Below are 19,810 nucleotides of genomic sequence, written 5' to 3'. Positions count from 1 at the left end.
AGGGACGCTGGAATTTTAACACAGCAAGTTCTATTAACAGCAACAAAAGAAACTAGGTGTTCCTCTCAGTTCTTTTCTCCCTCCCAAAATCAAGGGTTTGCTAGTATCCTGTATGATATTTGATATGCTGTAGGCCAATATGTAGTGGGTTTGCTACTTCAGGGTAGCTCCTAACATGTAGCTCCTGCTTTCACAAAGGAAACTGTGAGAATGTGTAAAGGATGTCTCTGCCTGCAGGGAGTATCCCTGTCATTTTCCAAGTTAATTGGGGTTTGTGAGTTACCAGCCAACTCCCCTGTAGGCTGTACTGAACACTGGCTGATAAAATTATTACTTCTCAACCAACAACTTTACAATGCTGTCCTGTTTTTTTAAACACACTGTTCTTCCAGATATTGTGAGGAAAAAGGAAAAACACTTTGTCAAGTTCAACAGAAAGAAAAAAAAAAAATTCTTCCTGGTCCCTTAAGCTGCTGATTACTCAAACATGTGCCATCTTGGGAAAATACTTAAACCTGAACTGCGCAGTACGGGGCAATGACTGCATGGAAGTCATCACTACCTGCCCAAAGGACTTCATGGGAATAGTACACAGGTCAACCACCTCTACTGCACCCTCATGCCTCTTCCTCACCCTGCAATTCCTAAATTTTTACACTGCCACACCTCTGTTATGTTCGTTTTTGGAATCCTGCCTTGTCTGTGCGGCTCAGCTCGCACACAAAAGGTCGCTTGCTGGCCTGCACTCCAGCAGCCTGCCACCTCCACTTACAAAGTCCATTCTACCCATGATTTGGCACAGCTAGCCCTCTTCTCACATGTACACTTATTCACTCAAGAATGTCAGCTTTGGCATCTGGTTGCTAAAGAGCAGAAACATTTGAGAGGGAGATAAGAATGGGACAAGGGAGAGGCTGAAAAACTGGAAATGGAAGGCAAAAGCTAGGTGGAATTTTCTCAATTCCTCTTACCTTCCCCTTCCTAGAAATATCACATGCCTCTCCTCCCCTCCAAGCCCCCTGCTTGGGAACCCTGGCACAGCCAAAGGTAATAACAAGTTTATACCATCCCCTCCACCCACACTGTCACCTCTCTCAGAAACTGTGTTAAAGTGACTCATGAATGAGGAAGAGAAGAAATAATAGATCAGGCTTATTTCTCCCTTCTCCTCTGGTATCACAGAATAGAATAAAGGAACAGTTGTTTACTCTCTGCCAGTTTAAACCGATTTTTCCATGTTGATCTTCTGGGGACTTTTGAGCATGTAGAAATTTGTGAGCTTCTGATACCTTCAGATTGTTTTCCTCTTGCATGGGAAAGGAATGAGGTGATTACAGAATAACTCCTTAGCAGCTTGGGTGTGGCTGGTTCAAAAGCGTATTTTGATTAGAGACTTGCAAGAAATTTTTTTTCTACCTACCCCCTCCATCAACAGTGATCATTAGATTTGTGGCAAATCAGAAGAGAAATTCCTCGGTGTCCCACGTCTGGCAAATTTGAAAATGAAAGCCATAAGTTTCAGATGCAAAAAGCCAAAGTCTATGGTATAATATTTGCAGAAGTATTTCTTTCCCTTCCTTTTTCCATTCTCCAGACAATCCACACCACCATACTGATAGTAAGCTGCATATCCTGAGCTTAGGGATAAGAGAAGTAAAGGGAAAGGAGTGATAGAAAAGTGGAAAAGGGAGAAGGATTTGAATGAGAAAAATGGTACATGAAGGAACAGAATATTTCTCCCAGCCTTATTCCACATTTTAATATAACTGCAAAGAAAAGAGAGTTTTTTTCTTTTTTTTTTTAAAGTTTTGTAGAGATAATTGTCTTTTGAATATGAGGGTGTGGTTTTTAATCCTTTACATATAATCAACCTTATGTGGTAAAAGAATATCAAATGAGAAATAAGAATACTTTTGATATGTTCAATTCCAGCTTTAAAGCTATGTTGGAATGCCCTTCTGAAATTTTCAGACAGGTTTTATTTCTCCATTAGTAAGTGACATAGGCAGTTATAGGTGTTTGGTCTGTACCGTGTTATATCTCCAAAGGGACTGTATCAGTGGACTAATAAGTCATGCCATAGCATATCTTATCATCAGTTTTACCTCCGGAAGAACGGAAGTGTACTGAAGAGGTATAAAAAAGATTCGGGATAAAGAAAGAGCTTTGCAATACTTCACAAGTAATTTTTCTCTGAGTCCCTGGTAGCAAACAAAATGTAGCAGTATTAATTCATTTTTGCTTTGATTCAGGCATCTTTAGTAAGCTCTCCATATGATAAAATGGGTTGTCCGTTACTGCTTCCCAAGGCATCTATGTTTTTCTTTTATATTACATATGATTTAAGTACATCCAAAAATAGCTCTGATATTCTTCCACATCCCAGCGGTGAAAAGCCTAGCATATCATCTCCATATACTAAATGGTTTTTGTTTCATTTTGGTTTTGGTTTCGCTGTTGTCTTCTTACCAAATGGATTAGCTTAATATCTTACTGAGAAAGCCAGAATGTACTTTCCAAATAAGGGTCTCTATTCACTTATAAACAGCAACAAATAATTGCCTCAGAAGTATTTTGTCCCAAAGCAGAACAGTCCCTCCCTTGCCTGTTCCCTCATGCAACACTTTTTCACAGGAACTGGGGACAATAAAAAATTATTCCCTTGTGTATTGTAAAAGCCATGGAATGCTAGGGAAGGGACCATCAAATTAGGAATTACAAAGATGTTCAATAGATTATGGTCAGTAATGCTGGGAAAAATATTAGAATCATAGAATGGTCTTCTGGAGTAGAGCAGAATTATGTCCTCTGTGCAGTAATATTGCATTTTCCAGATTTAAATTAGACAGGCAAATCAAAACATACAACATCTGTAAGCAGCATTCTTAGGGATTTGCTGGAGTTATGCAGTTTGAACAGGTTTATTGTCCCATAAAGGCACATTTACATCATGCTGATGTGTCAATTACATTTTTCCATTACATTAAAAGGCTGCAAAAGCTCAAACCTTCATTGCTATCTAATAGAATATAATTCTAATTTTACAAGGTGGACTTGATTCTGTGATCGTGTAGGAGACTGGAACCTGCAGCCTAGTAGTATTTTGTTGGTTCTGGGAAGTTTTTTGTTACCCTTTTTTGAGGAATGGCTCATCTTTGATGCCATGAAATACGTAGAACACGATCAGTATTTTCAAACCTAGTGATGAGGAAGGGTCCCACAGAAATGTTGTATCCCATAAGATAACCACATGCCCCCCTTCCTTCCTCATTTACAAGCCATGCAACACAGTGCAGTTTTCCAGACTCAGATGTTCTTCCCATTCACTTCCTGAGAAGGAAATGCTCAAAATGTTTACTTGCTGCGGTCATGGGCAACATTTCCTTTCAAATAGGAAATGATACAAGTCAATGTCAGCCTGTAATCTTTTTCAGGAAAACGACAACACCTACATGCGTCTCTAGAATCATGAAAGACTGGCAGATACTTTTCACCCTGGCAGCAATCAATAGCTGATCTACTCCTGTACCAAGGAAGTCCTCAAAGCTGCAGATTAGGAGCCTGTGAATCCAGAGCAGTGGGCGTCCTGGCATACAATCACCTCTGGCTATACTTGCAGTCCTGGAATACTTGAGACACTCCTGCTCCAAAAGACCAAACATGATGAAAACCTCTTGTTTCTCGCCAGTTAATGGCAGTCTTCTTAAATGACTAGCAGCATCCTGTTCAGATTATGCTGTATGTCACTTTAGATGCATGTCAGATGCATGCCTTGGAGGCAACGAGTTAAAAATTTCACCTTCAGCCTGGGGTTTGGCCGGTGCCACATGACTACTCTGAGCGGTAATACGGCGTGTGCCCAGCCTGTTGTGCAAACACTGTCCAGGACTAACAGGCTGCCGCCCACAAGAACGTGCAGCCTCAGGTGGAGGATGGCAGGCCTCCAAGAGAGAATGAAAATATCTTAAAAGGCAGCAACTTGTCATAACTTTGAACTTACATCACTCTGCTGGTTTTAGTCAGGACAGAGTTAATTTTCTTCTCAGTACCTGGATGAGGCTGTTTTGGATTTGCGCTGAGAATAGTACTGATAGGTGTTGTGGTTGAGGATTGTTTGAACCAATTCAAGGATTTTTAAGCTTCTGATACTGAAGCTGTGTTCCCAGCGGAAGCTGTGTCCCCACCCTCCCCACAACAAGCAGCAGCAGGGGGACACGCAGCCCAGACACTAACCCAAACTGAACAAAGGGGTATTTCATTCCATAGCATGTCATGCTTAGTGCTTAGTATATAAGCTGGGGTTGGGCTGGAGCCCACATTCATTACTTAGGTAGTCAGTTCATGGGTCAGTTGGCTTTCTCGTTTGTGCCTTGGGGGGCTTGTGGGGCTCACTCTGAGTCTAGTGTGATTGCTCTCGGGCTCGGACTCTCACTAGTCAGGACCTGGTTGGGCATCAGTCAGCAGGTGGTGAGCAACTGTATAATTTGGCTTATATTCCATTATTTCCCTTACATATTATTAGTAGTATTGCCAGTATTATAAGTATTATTCATATTATCACTATTTCATTAGTTTATATTATATTATTAATTTGTTCTTATCTCAGTCCACAAGTTCCCTTGTCTTTTTCTCTGAATCCCTGCCTCCACTGCAGGACAGAGCAGATGAGCAAGTGGCTGTGTGGTACTTAATTGCTAGCTGGGGTTAAACCATGGCAATAATTTTTCCAGATTTGATTGTATGTTCAAAAAGATACAGAAATTAAGTGGGATAGATTTTGCTACCACATACCATTGTAATTTTAGTCCCATAACTGTATATAACTAGCTTTTCATAATGATCATTATATTGATGTTTATTATCAAATGTTTATCCAACTCTAACCCTTCTACTATAAGCAAACAAACAGTATACAGAATCTAAGAGGCTATGAAAGTACCTCGAAAACCACCTATAAAGCAATTGGAAACTATATACTAAGCCACTTCTAAAATAATACGATGGCATAAACATCCCAGAGGTCTTATTGATCTTCAGTACCTAAATGCTATAGTGCTTTTAAGAATAGATGAGTGAGACATAAATATGCCACATAACACTGCATTATCCTAAATAATACCTATAAATTGCACTGCATTACATAAAATTGAAATATGCTAATGGAACATTGTGTGGAATCTTCCCAGTAAAAGCTGTCAGGAACCTGCCAAAACATTAAAAATGTCAGAGATGAATGAGAGAAATTAATTATTATTTAAGAATATTGCTCATCTTTTTATTTCACACTTGTTTTTGCAGCAGGTTCCTTCAGGCATTTGTGCTTGGGTTCCAAACCCCATGCATTGATTTTTTTGCACAAAGACTTGTCCTGCTGAGATCATCTAGAGTCTTTCCATCATCCCCCTCACATTCCAGAAGCAACCATTTTATTCATGTTGTCCCCTCTGGCACTTGTCAGGTGTCTTACTTGGGCTTATCTCCAGCTGGGAGAGCGGCCATGGCCTGGACTGCCCTGCTGTCTTCATCAAATTAAGGGTACTTGGGTCTTCCTCTCACCCTGAGGGACTAAATTTGTCATTGCAGTGCTGTTTCTAATCTAGGTTTAGGGTAAATAAACTATCAGATGTAAGAATATTGTATTTGGATGGAATGAAGATAGCTGTGAGTGAACCTCATATGCTGTAAGGAAAACTATTTTGAGAAGTTGTGACTTTGGACATTGGCCTGCCTTGGTCAAGCAGAAAGCAGAGCTGCAGCACAAATTACCACAAATCAGGAAGTGCAAGGAGTTGAGCCTGCTTTTGGCTTTGTTCCAATTTTTAATAAAAGCAATTTAGAAACTTGTTTCTAAAATCGTTTCATGAGTTTGAATGTCTTCTAGGCAGTCTTGCTCAAATGTTTATAGGTGTGTGCTGGTTTTATACTGAGGGAAACACACAGAGTTAATTTCTTTTCCTGGCTGTAGGTATAGATGGGCATTTACCCCACTGCAGGAGACACAGATGCTTTCTTTAAGGGTAACTGCTTTTTAACATGAACTGTGTATTTCAGGTTGGAATTGTTCAGTACGGACAGACTGTAGTCCATGAATTCTTCCTGAATACATACTCGACAACAGAAGACGTGATGGCTGCAGCCACAAGAATACACCAGCGGGGTGGCACGCAAACTATGACAGCCCTGGGAATAGATACAGCAAGGTACATTCCCAAAATGCGTATGGTAGAGACAAACATAAGCAGATACGGTGATGGTTCTGATTTTACAAATTACGAATATGAAATATGATGTGGCTGACATCTGACTTCATTTTAGCTAAACAAAATATGTAGGAGGAGAGTGGATAAGGAGGCTCTGTCGCAACATCTAGAGCAGTTGTGTATGGCACCCTGAAAAGGCAGCCATCTCTTGAATGAAGGAAATATTGAAAGAGAAGAGACATGGAGCAAGGTTGTAGACCTAAGGAAAGGGATGACCATGTTTGATATCCACGCAGAGCAGGTAGGAGCTGTGTGTGTAGAGGGATACAGGGTTTGAGCCCATGCTTGCCAGAAAGCTTACAAGTTTTATATCCAAAGTCTTTGAAGTTTTGGGATCACTGGGAGGTTAAAGATCCGTTGTAGCAATAGCATTATTTAGAAATGTTTACGAGAAGAATGAAATCTGACTTTTGTAGAACAGACAGTAAATGCAAAATCTGTCAGGCACTTTCAGACATAGGCTTAGGGCACACCTTATCGCTCTCTACACCTACCTGAAAGGAGGTTATAGCAAGGGGTGTGTTGGTGTCTTTTTCCCAAGTAATAAGAAATAGGACACAAGGAAACAGCCTCAAGTCATGCCAGGAGAGATTTAGGTTGGATATTAGGAAAAATTTCTTCACTGAACGGGTTGTCGAGCATTGGAACAGGCTGCCAAATGAAGTGGTTGAATCACCATCTGTGAAGGTATTTAAAAGACATGTAGATGTGGTGCTTAGTGGACTTGGCAGTGTTAGGTTTCCAGTTGGACTTGATGACTCTTAAAGGTCTTTTCCAACCTCAATGATTCTGTGATTCTGTGAAACCGTACAATCCTGTGTCCTAATATCTTTCTTCTTCTCTACTTTGGGGTTTTTGTTTGTTTGTTTGTTTGTTTGTTTTCTGGTATGACAGTGTTACTTTATTCCATAAAAGATTGCATTTGCTCCTTCCAAACACAACCATTTACTGAAATATGCAGCATCTTTCTGGTAAACTGTTTGATTTTATGACCAAAGTTTTGTTGATATGATGTCTTAAATCCAATTGAATTCTTACATATTCACCAGTATTCACAGAATCACAGAATAGTTTAGGCTGGAAGGGGCCTTAAAGACCACCCGGTTCCAACCCCCATGCCATGTATTGTTTTCCTTAGATACAAGCAGAAGCTTGAGCGAGTCTGAACAAGTTCATGAAATCAGAGCCAGTTGAGAATTGCCACACTCAGAAACTGTGTGGTTCAGAAAGTTCCTGTGCCCCACAAACTGTTGCAGGCTTGTATATACAGAAACTATCAAAAAGACGTTTCTCTGTTCTCACAGTCTTCCTATCCATCCACATTTGGCCATCATTCAGCAGTAGATCCTAACTTTCACTCATGTGGCTAGTCTTAGAGTTATGTGGTATTCTTCTAAAAAGAGGAAGCCTTGCTTCCTTCCTTCTTCAGAGCAGTAATCCAGCCTTGCCTTTTCCTGTCCCCTCCAGAGTCTAGGTGAGTAGCTGACCAAAAGCTCAGTGCCTGTTTGCCCATCTGTGGCTGTAGAATTCAACCAGTCAACGCCACTTTCCTCTGCTCACCTGCAATCTACTTCTGCCACATCCCCAATACCCAGTTTTTCATAGATGTGCAGAAGTGTGCTGGTAGCGGTATGAATACTTTGACGTACTGCTGTAGGGTAGAAATAGTTGAGGGTTTTGTATGTGGGTTTCAGGACGGGGTGGTGTTGGTTAGGTTTTTTTAAGCTGCCAAAAGCTGTTTTGAGGTAACAGAAGTTTATTTGGAGAGGGGAAAAATTCTTCACTATCCAGCATTGCATTTTCTGCCCTTGCTCTTGAATTAATAATGAATGAAAGTTTGTGAAACTCTTTGGCGATGAACAGTCATGTAATTTCCAATCGTTGTTGTTTGTATTTGTTCGTGATTAATATTAATCTCCTTTCCCTGCTTCTTAGTTAACAGGCAGTCTTTTAGTTTATGGTTGACTGTGCAAATTTGATGCGTGTGCTAAATGCTGGCATTGCCTTTCTTCACACACTTTATGCTCCCTTTAGGAAAGAGGCTTTTACTGAGGCTCATGGTGCACGAAGAGGAGTACAAAAAGTAATGGTTATTGTGACTGATGGCGAATCACATGACAACTACAGATTAAAAGAAGTGATTGATAATTGTGAAGATGAAAACATTCAGAGATTTGCTATTGCTGTAAGTGAAATTTAATGCAAAAAATCAAAATCTTAAAAGCATGTTTCATCTTCCAAATGCAATTGCTGTTTAAAAAGTTAATTTTACAGAATCTTTATGGAAGTATAATCATTTCAGAGAGGAAAAAAAGAAAGAAGATGAAAAAAAATTTTAAAATTGCTTTCTGATTTTATAGCATATAAGAAAAAGCAATCTATCTGTCTTCCTGGTGGCGACAGGTATGTGTGCATGTGAAGAAAAAGGACAAAGAGTTTGAGGGCCAGTATAAATAAATCCTTTTTGTTAAGAGCAATATTGAATGGATTGGATTAGTTAAAATCTGAGCAATTTCTACAGACACACTGCCTACTTAAAAAAGAAAAAAGGCAAATGTAAACAATCAATAAAACCGAAGTTTATTATGGGTGTTCTGTGTGCTGGCTTTCTAAAGTTGTCATTTTCATGTTGAGCAGACTCAGTAGCTGAATGAGAGGATGAACACGATGGAGGTTAACTCATACTGACAAATATGGGAACATAATTATTTTTGGTGTGAACTTTCCATTGTGTTTGTGTATTCTATAGTCAAATCATCTTTTTTCTGTCACAATTATTGAAAGCACATTGGATTGTTGCTTTTCCATTCCTATCTATCTTTGTTTTGGTACAATGAGGTGGTATGGACTCATAAAACTTCAAGAAAGATGTTATCTTCAACTTAAAGTGAAACATAAACCAAAAGTTGAATCCAGCAGTGCACACGTTTTCAGTATTTTCCTTCATAAAGGTAGAGATCATTAAAGAAAAAGTCATCCTTGAAGCTGCAATAATTTTTAGCAATAAAATCCCTGTCTAGAACCAAATTTGAATTTCTCCAGTGTCCAAAAATGCTAGAACATAGGAGTTTGTTTCATATTTCGCTCTCAAAGCAAGTTAAGCATACAGAGCACTTTTTTCTACAAAAAATACTTGTCATTATGGGAATTAGAGAAGTGAGTTGTTTTGTTCTGAGGCATCCTGAATGTTTACAGCAGTGGTGTTAAAACTGCAAACCAAATCTAAAGTCTTGTACTGTGATAAGTTGTTAACACTGTATGCAAGTGTTGTTATATGTATTTCTAAGGCAAATCTGGACACAAAAATAATTATTCTATGCCTAATTAACTTGCCATTAATTGCTCATATACCACATTATGAGGAGAACTGGAGGTACCTGTGCAGAAGCCAGTGCAATTGTGTATTCTGATTTGGGCGTTGTTGTGTTGTTTTGTTCCTAAATTGAGGCCTACTTCTAGAAATCATAGAATAACAGAATAAATCATTAGAATTTTGTGAAGAAGGGAAAATAAGGACAATTGAGGATAGCAGACATTAAACCATACTGTTGCTCTGTTTGCTATTGTCAGTATATTTGAAAAACAAGTGAGCCCTCATACATTTCTGTTATTACTGGAAAATACTGGTTTCAAATCAATTTGAAGGAAATTTTAACAGAACAAATTAAGTTTAGATATTATTTCCCACTCTTTTCTGACAACCTGCCCCAAAGGTATCTTTTCAAACAGGCTATAAAATTTATGCTTGACCTTTTATTTATTTCTTTATTTATTTATAATTCTCTTTAGATTCTTGGAAGCTACAGCAGAGGAAATTTAAGTACTGAGAAATTTGTAGAGGAAATAAAATCAATTGCCAGTAAGCCTACTGAAAAGCATTTCTTCAACGTCTCAGATGAATTAGCTCTTGTAACTATTGTTGAAGCACTTGGAGAGAGAATATTTGCCCTGGAAGGTAGGACATTATTTAAAATTTTACTTCATGCCTCCATTACAGCTGAAGCAAATAGTAGACCACCTGCTTTTATCTTCCTTTGCAGTGTATCGTGCTGCATAAAATGTATTGTGCAAGTATTTTTTTCATGCTGATGATAAAAATATTTTACAATAGACATAAAAAACATAGATAATAATGTGAAATACGTTCAGATGAATTAGAGCCTATGGAGACAATAGCCTAAAAGGGTAAGTAACCGTACTGTTTTAGCTAGGGTATACATGAAGTTTCCCTCTCTCAAGTAAAAAAACATTGCCAGACCATATCCTGATTGCCTCATGATCATAAGTTCATGTCTCTTTACCTTTAGGTTCTCTTTTTGTTTAGTTATTAATTACAGCTTATTACTTTGCTATACAGTTAACATGGACTTAGTTTATAGAATTGACAAAATATATTTTTCCTTTAGAAATGTTCATGATACTCAGATTTTAGCACAGAAGGGTAGTTCTCTCATAATGTCTGCTTACATTATCCATCCAAATCTCTATTTCAAGCACACTCTGGTAAAGGAAGACTGAGTTTATTAGTTATAAATTATACTGGACAACTCTGAAAGGTTTCATGTCATACAAAGAAAACATCCATCTATTTGGATTTACTTTTTTTCAACATCTCAACTTTCCAAGTAGCTGGAATAGTATATTTTAGAGCGGAAACAAAAGATAATGTTGCCTTGAATGTCAAGAAATAGTACAAATATGAGAGAGGATTTTAAAGATTTTTAAATTGGAGCTATATTTCTCAGATGTATTTAAGTATATTTTTACTGTATCATTTAGCTTGATCAAATATTAATATTTTCAGCTGATTATTATTAAATATTTTTTCTCTTTTATATGTTCTTTTACTTTCTGGAAGATTATTTTCCTCTCACTTTTGAAACCAGTTAAATTGAGGAGAATTTAATCTCTCTAAAGCCCAAAGTTTAGCCTACCTAAGCTCACTGAGTACTTCAAAGTTCATTGAATAGGGCTTTCTTTCGTTAAGTCCCTTTTTACTAGAAAGAATACGCTTTCAGTGGAAAAACAGTTGTTCAAACAGAAATAGAAAACTTATTTTCAATTTTTACTTTATATAGACTTGGATATATTACAAAATATATATATATATTTGAAACAAAAAGTGCGGAACGTTCTTTTCATGCACACCCTAAAAGATGAGCTAGGTAATTTCACCACTCCCAGAAAGCTTCTTGATTTCCAGATTTTCAGTAGAAACTCAGAGATCCACTAAGATTTCTATGTAAGACACCTGTGATATCAGACAAGAAATGTCACTTTCTCCACCTGTGAAAGTCACAGAAATCATATAATCTGGCTGCAAGGGAATCAGACTAGAAAATGAAAATGGGATCTTGGTTTTTTGGTCAAAATATAGCAAGGTTGAGTTGCTCTAATGGGTTGGTAAGGCTAGAGCTAGAAGATACTGACTAAATCAGTTTCTGTTGATCCTTAAGGCATAGTTTTCTTTCCCCTTCCAAAGCGTTTCAGGAGCTGTTCTAGATTTGCAACTGTGTCTGTGAATGCATTTTTATGGCAGGGGAGAAAAGCAGATTAATACTGTCCCACCCAGCTTTCCAGTGCCAATCCAGTTTATTGGATGTGTGCAATGGGTAAAAGATTAATTAACCCTATACACTGTAGCTGAATTAACTTCTGTGCATAGCATGGAAATCACAGGAACCTGGATTCTTGAAATTCTGTATCTGAACCTTTAAATTCTCAATCTAAACAGCCTCTTGCTAGTATAGTAGTACACTTGATTCTTTTTCTCCGATTTTTGGTTTTTTTGTTTTGTTTTGGCCTTTAAAAATGCAAAAGAAAATTGAGAGGGAGTTGTTAAATCAAATCCAACAAAAACCCTGACTTGACAGCCAGTGGATTTTTACGCATAATCTTTTTCATATGCCTCTATGTCTCATGGCATGAACTTCTGGTTTTAACAGAAATTTTATGTTTTATCCAACCCGTAGGCAGACAGAAATGTGTTTTCACAAAACATCCTTTGTAGGATGCTTGGCAGTTTGAAACTCAATGGAAAGTTAGACTGGGGTCTGTTATCTAGGCAGCATTCAGAGCTGCACACACTACAGTACTGGCATTGTCCTCTGCCTCAGACCCTGAGAGTCCTGTTTTTCTCAGGTCATTAAGGACCATCCTTTACTACATGAAAATATTGTTAATTGGCAAATGTGCAACTTAAGAGTTTTAAGCTTAAAAACTAAAGGGTAGATTTAACAAAGCAGTTACATCTTGTGAAAGATGATGGCCTATGTGTGTGAAACATTTTGTGTCTGAGATCATGTCTCCTTCCTGTGACTGGCTATAAATCCCAACAGTTAGCTAAGACATCATGTGACAGGGAGCAACCTCTGTGGTTTAGTTGCTGAGTATCAAAAGTTTAGTATTATTTAATAGTACAGATGCCTGAAAGTCAAGCAGCCATGGCTTGCTATGCCTCAGTGTCATTCACACAAGTGGAGGTTCGTCTCATCTGGTAACAAATTGTGAGCTCTTCTTGGACAAGCATCAGAGCAAATTTCATAGTTCCTCTCTACTGCCTGTTACCGTATCTTGGTCTCAAGGAGAAATCAGTATGCAGAATATGCAGCACCTTAGTTGTGGTGCTTAAGGTGGGAAAATTGTCCTTGAGTATTTCAAGTAGGGGAAGAGGCAGACCTTTCCCTTCCCTGATAATATTTCAAGTCTACCTGGAAGCAAAGCTTCCTATCATAGTTTAATAAATAGCATATGACTACCTGACAAGATACTGAAACTAGGACTAAGTCACCTGATATCTTTTTTATTCAAAGTCACTTAAGAGTAACAGGAAGATTTGTGTGTAGCTTTCTGGGCAGGATTATAGTTCCCAAGCCCTTCCCTGAGGCTTATGAATCTTGGACAGCTGAGATTTTCCTATGTTGTTTTTTACAAAGGTTCATACAAACATCAAGTGTTTTTCATTTAAAGTTCTACCAGCTGCCTATGAATTTTTAGTTGCTTGAATACAAGGCCAGGGTTACATGGCTGGTGTTTTATTGTTCACTTAGCTCAAGTGGAAAATGGCTTAACCATATTAATCAAACATTCCAAACATATTTACAATCAGCCTGAGGTCAAATCTGGTCTGTTTTAGCCCAAAAATATTTCTTGGACAAGTTCTGAGACATGATCTTAAAATGGAAACTCATACTTAACGGTAGCATTTATCACAGATCTTAATTTCTGTATTTATTATAAAAAATCTATCAAAAAATATATTCACCAAATATTCTTGTTAATTATGCTATCCTTTACTATCATATGAGCATTTTAATTACACTATGCAGACACTTTTTTCAGGTTGGAATGAATTTATTTTTGAAACTAATTTTTTCTGTTTAATAGCAACAACAGACCAGCAGGCAGCCTCATTTGAAATGGAAATGTCTCAAGCTGGTTTCAGTGCTCATTATTCTCAGGTAAGAAAACTGTTTGAAAATAGAAGTTCTTTTACAAAGCATGTATTTGTTGGTGATGGCATAAATTTGGAATGAGTATTTCAGAATTCTTCATAAGTCTGCTTTGGTGTTGGAGTTTTTGGAGTTTCCCATAATCCAGTTGGTTGGGGTTTTTTTTGGGTGGGGTTTGGGCTTTCTTTTTTTGTGTCTTTTTTTGGTTGGTTGGGTTTTTTTTGTAAAATGTATGTAAAAAATTATTATAAACAATGAAAACTTAACAGAAGTACCTTGTTCACATGAACTCTACATTTAATGCTCTTATGGCATTTCCTAACAGGAGAATAATGTATCATATGTTAAAGATAGAGAAAGACTTTTTACCAGGGCCTGTAGTGACAGGAATAAGAGCAACAATTTTAAACTGAAATAGGGTAGATTTAGATTGGATATAAGGAAGAATTTTTTTACAATGAGGATAGTGAGATGATGGAACAGGTTGCCCAGTGAAGTGATGGATGTCCCCTACCTGGAAGTGTTCCAGGTCATGTTGGACAGGACTTTGAGCAACCTGATCTAGTGCAAGAAGGTAGGGACATTGGACTAGATGATCTTTAAAGGTCTCCTACACCCCAAACCATTCTATGATTTTATGAACTATAAAACTGTTTTCTCTAAGTATTAACATATAAATTGATATTGCATTGTATTGGTGAAACTGAGATGGGAGAAATATAAAAAGGATATTTCTGTCATAGATATGATCTGCTTTATTAGGAACACAACATATTCTTAGTTCTGTTAACATGTTGAATACCTCAGTTCTCAGTGGGCAAATAATTATTAAATTGCAATGCAAAATGCCCCAGGATTTTTATTAGCAGAAAATCACTATGTATTTTATTTATTCTTGAAGAATCATTAAGTATCCATTGTGACAATCTGTTCAGTTTATACAAATAAAATTAAAATTTAATATGAGATCGAAAGAACTGGGAAGAGTTAAGTTTTTAAGGTATGAAAAAATGGTGACAGTAGGAAAGAGCACAATAGGAGAGTAACTGAACTGAACAAACACCAAGCAAACCAAGAAAAACTGACATACATAGGAAAACTTTCAACATGGCTTTTTATACAGCTCAGCATACCACTGGTAAAAAACAGAATAAAAGACATTCAACATGATTTAACATAAATACTTTATTGCAGAAGTATTCTCCATTCACTTTTACTCTCTGCACTATATTACACATGATGCTTCAGACGGTGTATCATACGTCACAAAAAAGTATTAAACTCATAGGGAATGCGAGTATTATTTATAAAATTATCTGTTTGGTACAGCATATTCTTTAAGTTCACAAACAACTGACCTGCTGTCATCAGAACCTCACTTCACAAGTGGGTCTTCAGTCCCTGGTGCACTAACAGACTCAGGATCTCAGGTGCCGGTCATATTTAGAAGGCTGCATTCATGCCTTTAGGCAAGAAAGGTTAGCAAATCATTCCTCATTGACCAAAAGCTCCTGCACAATATACAAGACTTACAGACTCAACAGAGCAAGGTTCAAGTTTCTAGAAGTTTGTCTGGGAAATACACTTAAATGTTGTGTTCTCTGATTAGCTTTGCTAAATGCCTTTTGTCTTTCTGTTCGGCATGGACTGGTGAGCTGAGGTTATTGTAGAAGCTGTTTCACTCTGCTGCTTTTCTCGAATGACCCTTTATTTATTTATTTAAGTTGGGTGGTTTTTTAATAAAAAGTGAGAGACATGATATAATTGTAGGAGCCATACTATAATAGGAAAAGGAGGTCTACATATGTAAATATACAAAAGGCATTATCCAAACGTGAGCGTCATAATCCATGAACATCGAAAGATGGTTCACATAGAGATCAGTCTTTTTGTTTTTCTCTACACGAGGATTGGATCATGCTTGGGGCAGTTGGAGCATATGACTGGAACGGCACAGTGCTCATGGTGAAGGACAGTGATATTTCAATGCCAACTAATGACACTTTTCGTGACAGACTTTCAGAAAAAAATGAACCCCTTGCAGCCTATCTGGGTAAGAGAAATAGTCTATTTTATAACACATTTTGACAAATGCTACAAGACCACTCTCAAATATTGTATTATCTTACATTGTAGGAGGCTGGGAAAATTTATAATGTACAGACATGTCTGCTGTATAATTTTCTTTTTCTTTTTAAAAAAATTACTACTTCTACAATCAAAAAACTAGTCCAACTACTTACAGACCTAAGAACCTCTAGACTTTCCCAAGTAGAGATGTACAATCTTTTGTCATGGTTTAACACCAGCCAGCGACTAAGCACCATGCAGCCGCTCACTCATTCCCCCCTGGTGGGCTCGGGAAGAGAATCAGAAGAGTAAAGGGAGAAAACTTATGAGTTGTGATAAACACAGTTTAAAGGTAAAGCAAAAGCCACGCACACACGGAAAGCAAAACAAGGAATTCATTCACCACTTCCCATGGGCAGGCAGGTGTTCAGCCATCTCCAGGAAAACAGGGCTTCACCACGTGTAACGGTTACTTGGGAAGACAAACACCATAGCTCCAAACATCTCCCCGTCCTTCTACTTCTCCCAGCTTTATATGCTGAGCATGACATCATATGGTCTGGAATATCCCTTGGTCAGTTAGGGTCAGCTGTCCCAGCTGTGTCCCCTCCCAGCTTCCTGTGCACCCCCAGCTTACTTGCTGGTGGGGTGGTGTGAGAAGTAGAAAATTCCTCAACCCTGTCTAGGCACTGTTCAGCAGTAACGAAAAAATCTCTATCAACCCTGCCCTGTTTTCAGCACAAATCCAGAACATAGTCCCACACTAGCGACTATGAAGAAAATTAACTCTATCCCAGCCAAAACCAGCACATTCATTCAGAGATTTTACGGATTCCTGTAGTATTCTTAATTAAATTTTCCTGTGCCTTGATAGTTAAAAATTTTTATTCAATAGTCATTCTTTGCTTAAGATTAAGTTGATTTCTGTCACTCACTTGACAAGGACAACTGTTCACCACTGTCATGTTATAATAATATTTTGCATATGGGCAGGCTATTTTTTTCCTCTCAGCCTTTTCTACCAAAAAGCATCAGTGAACTTGCTCACTCCTCTAGATTTGTTTTCTACACCTCATGGTTCTCTTTGCTCTGTTATCTTTTTTAAACTATATTTTCACTGATGAAGACTCAACACTAGAATTTTTTTTTTTTATCCTAGGTACACTGTTTGTCTTTGCAGAATGCCATTAGCTATTTTATTAATATCTCAAACTTGGTAGTAATTTTTAAATTTACATCCAAAATACTTGCAACCCTGCCACAGTGTTGATTCTTCTGCAAATTTTTGAAGTCTTCCTTCACCCAAGTTGGAAGGCTCCATCACTTTGGCAATGCACTGGTGGCAACTGGTCTTTGAAAGCAGCTTCTCAACCATCTATTCATGAGTTATTTCATCAGTTCCATCCTATTCTTACACTGTGTGAGAATACCAAAGTGAATATGACTCACCAGCCTGTGAACAGGTTTAATAACACAGTGGTGCTCAGGACTCTCAGACTGTTGGCAAATACACATCCAGCCCTTGTAATTAACTCTGCTACTATTCTCTAGCGTAAGTAGGGCTAAACTTCTAGTTGTAAAATAAGTCTTAAAAAGGCTTTGAATCATAGCAAGTATTTCTGATGCCTTCTGTGTGCACTGCGTCTTGACTTCTGTTCTGCTTCCTAGGGTATACTGTGAATTCAGCACTGACCCCTGGAGGCGTACTATACATAGCAGGACAGCCACGTTACAATCATACTGGCCAAGTTATAATTTATAAAATGGAAAAAAGAGAGGTACAAGTACTTCAGAGGTTAAATGGAGAACAAGTAAGTATGCATTCATGATTAATGTAGAAAGGAATATGGCATGAGAAACAAGACTAATGATTTCAAATGAGAACTCTGTCATTAGAGCAAATGAACCTGGACATTGTAAGGAGGTTAGAATCACAGAATGGTTTGGGTTGGAAGGGACCTTAAAGACCATCTAGTTCCAACCCCCCTGCCATGGGCAGGGACACCTTCCACTAGACCAGGTTGCTCAAAGCCACATCCAGCCTGACCTTGAAGACTTCCAGGAATGGGGCATCCACCACTTCTCTGGGCAACCTCTTCCAGTGCCTCACCACCCTCTCCGTGAAGCATTTCTTCCTGATATCTAATCTAAACCTCCCCACTTTCAATTTAAACCTGTAACCATTTGTCCTGTCACTACAGGCCCTTGTAAAAAGTCCCCTCCCAGCTTCGTTGTAGGCCCCTTCAGGCACTGGAAGGTGCTGTAAGGTCTCCCCGGAGCCTTGTCTTCTCCAGGCTGAACAAGCCCAACTCTCTCAGCCTGTCCCCATAGCAGAGGGGCTCCAGCCCTCGGAGCATCTTCATGGCCTCCTCTGGACTCCCTCCCACAGGTTCATGTCCTTCCTATGTTGAGGGCCCCACAGCTGGACGCAGCACTCCAGGTGGGGTCTCACAAGAGCAGAGCAGAGGGGGAGAATCACCTCCCTTGACCTGCTGGCCACGCTTCTCTGGATACAGCCCAGGATACGGTTGGCTTTCTGGGCTGCCAGCGCACACTGCTGGCTCATGTCCAGCTTTTCACCCACCAGTACCCCCAAGTCCTTCTCCTCAGGGCTGCTCTTGATCCATTCTCCACCCAGCCTGTCCTTGTGCTTGGCATTGCCCCGACCCAGGTGCAGGACCTTGCACTTGGCCTTGTTGAACTCCATGAGGCTGGCAGTGGCCCACCTCTCCAGCCTGTCCAGGTCCCTCTGGATGGCATCCCTTCCCTCCAGTGTGTTGACTGCACCACACAGTGTGGTGTTGTCAGCAAATTTGCTGAGGGTGCACTCAATGCCATCATCCATGTCACTAACCAAGATCAAAAGGAAAGGTTAGGTAGATGCTTTGGCATAGTAAATAGTGGAAAGTAGACTCTACAGTAGTCAGAGTCCCTTGAAAATTTTCTCTTTGAGGGTTAAACCTTCACCAGTGTCAAAGTCGTCGTAGCTAAGTCTGTACTTACAATTTCCTCTGTCTGCTGGGTGAAAAGGTTATGTCACTGTCAAGAAACCTGTGCAACAAGTAAGATTCTGTGCAAGAGCACCAGCCCAGATAACATGAAATATTGAATAACTGCTTACTATGTTGAGCAGCAATTCACTGTAGAGCTGATCCTGCAGGAAAGAAACAGCATGTAATGAAATAATTAAAGATGGTAGGATATTATTAGGCATATGAGAGTTGAAAGGCCTGCCTACTCAGGTCTCCCCAGGCTGCTATATAAGATTCTTTCAGAAGAATTCAGGTTACCTAATTTTCACCTGTAGCTGATGTCTGCACTTCATCTAATCAATCAATACTTTTAGAGTCAATGAAGGAAAGTATGCATTTTTAAGGGTTGGGGGGATCTAACCTACCTGAAGCATCTTCTGTGAGGTAAGATGCATATTACGCTACAAGGGACTGCTTCTTATGCCGAGTGTAAAGAAAATGCAGGGTGTCTCTCTTAGCTGTGAGGTTAATGTAGCCAGATAAATCCCACAGCTTGTACCCAGGCTATGAATGTATCTACATCTTTATGTAGAGTTTGTTTTTCTACATTTACTTGGGAATTTTGGAGACTGCCTGCACTGTTTTGTCTTGGAGCTTTTCTCCACCATCTTACCTTTTTCCCCTGGCAAGCGTAAGACCATTGCTTTTGCTCTTCTATCTGTTATTGTTGGGACAAGAGAAAACTAGCTTCCCCAAGACACTTCTAAGCAAATTCTGTCTTAAGAGGTCCCATTCTCCTGAGCAGGTAGAAGGCACTGTTTGTACCTTTCACACTCAGGAGAGTTGAAAGTTGAAGGGGCCATTCTTAAATTAAAAAATCTGGCAACAAACCCTAAAACAGAAAACAAGCTTCAAAGGCACACAGACCAGAAAGATCATCTAGGCAATAAAGAAAAATTCTTCTGGTTATTTTCTGATGGTTAACATTTGGCATTGTTCTAAGCAACTGTAAAACAGGTCTCTGAATACAAAATGTTACATAATGTTGATGACTCTG

General features: G+C 38.8%; 1 protein-coding gene across 1 annotated transcript in view; it reads left to right on the top strand.

The window, feature by feature from the left end:
• Positions 1-19,810, top strand: part of ITGA1 (integrin, alpha 1) — a 44,863-nt gene that overhangs the window by 6,238 nt on the left and 18,815 nt on the right. The window contains exons 7-12 of the mRNA XM_010149749.1: positions 6,052-6,200; positions 8,295-8,445; positions 10,050-10,215; positions 13,647-13,720; positions 15,620-15,764; positions 17,450-17,592. Coding sequence (XP_010148051.1) covers positions 6,052-6,200; positions 8,295-8,445; positions 10,050-10,215; positions 13,647-13,720; positions 15,620-15,764; positions 17,450-17,592 — 828 coding nt within the window. The remainder of the gene's footprint in view (positions 1-6,051; positions 6,201-8,294; positions 8,446-10,049; positions 10,216-13,646; positions 13,721-15,619; positions 15,765-17,449; positions 17,593-19,810) is intronic.

This window comes from Eurypyga helias, unplaced genomic scaffold (assembly GCF_000690775.1).
Source record: "Eurypyga helias isolate BGI_N326 unplaced genomic scaffold, ASM69077v1 scaffold13034, whole genome shotgun sequence".
In the NCBI taxonomy this organism is placed as follows: Eukaryota; Metazoa; Chordata; class Aves; order Eurypygiformes; family Eurypygidae; genus Eurypyga; species Eurypyga helias.
This window is presented reverse-complemented; position numbering and strand designations above follow the sequence as displayed.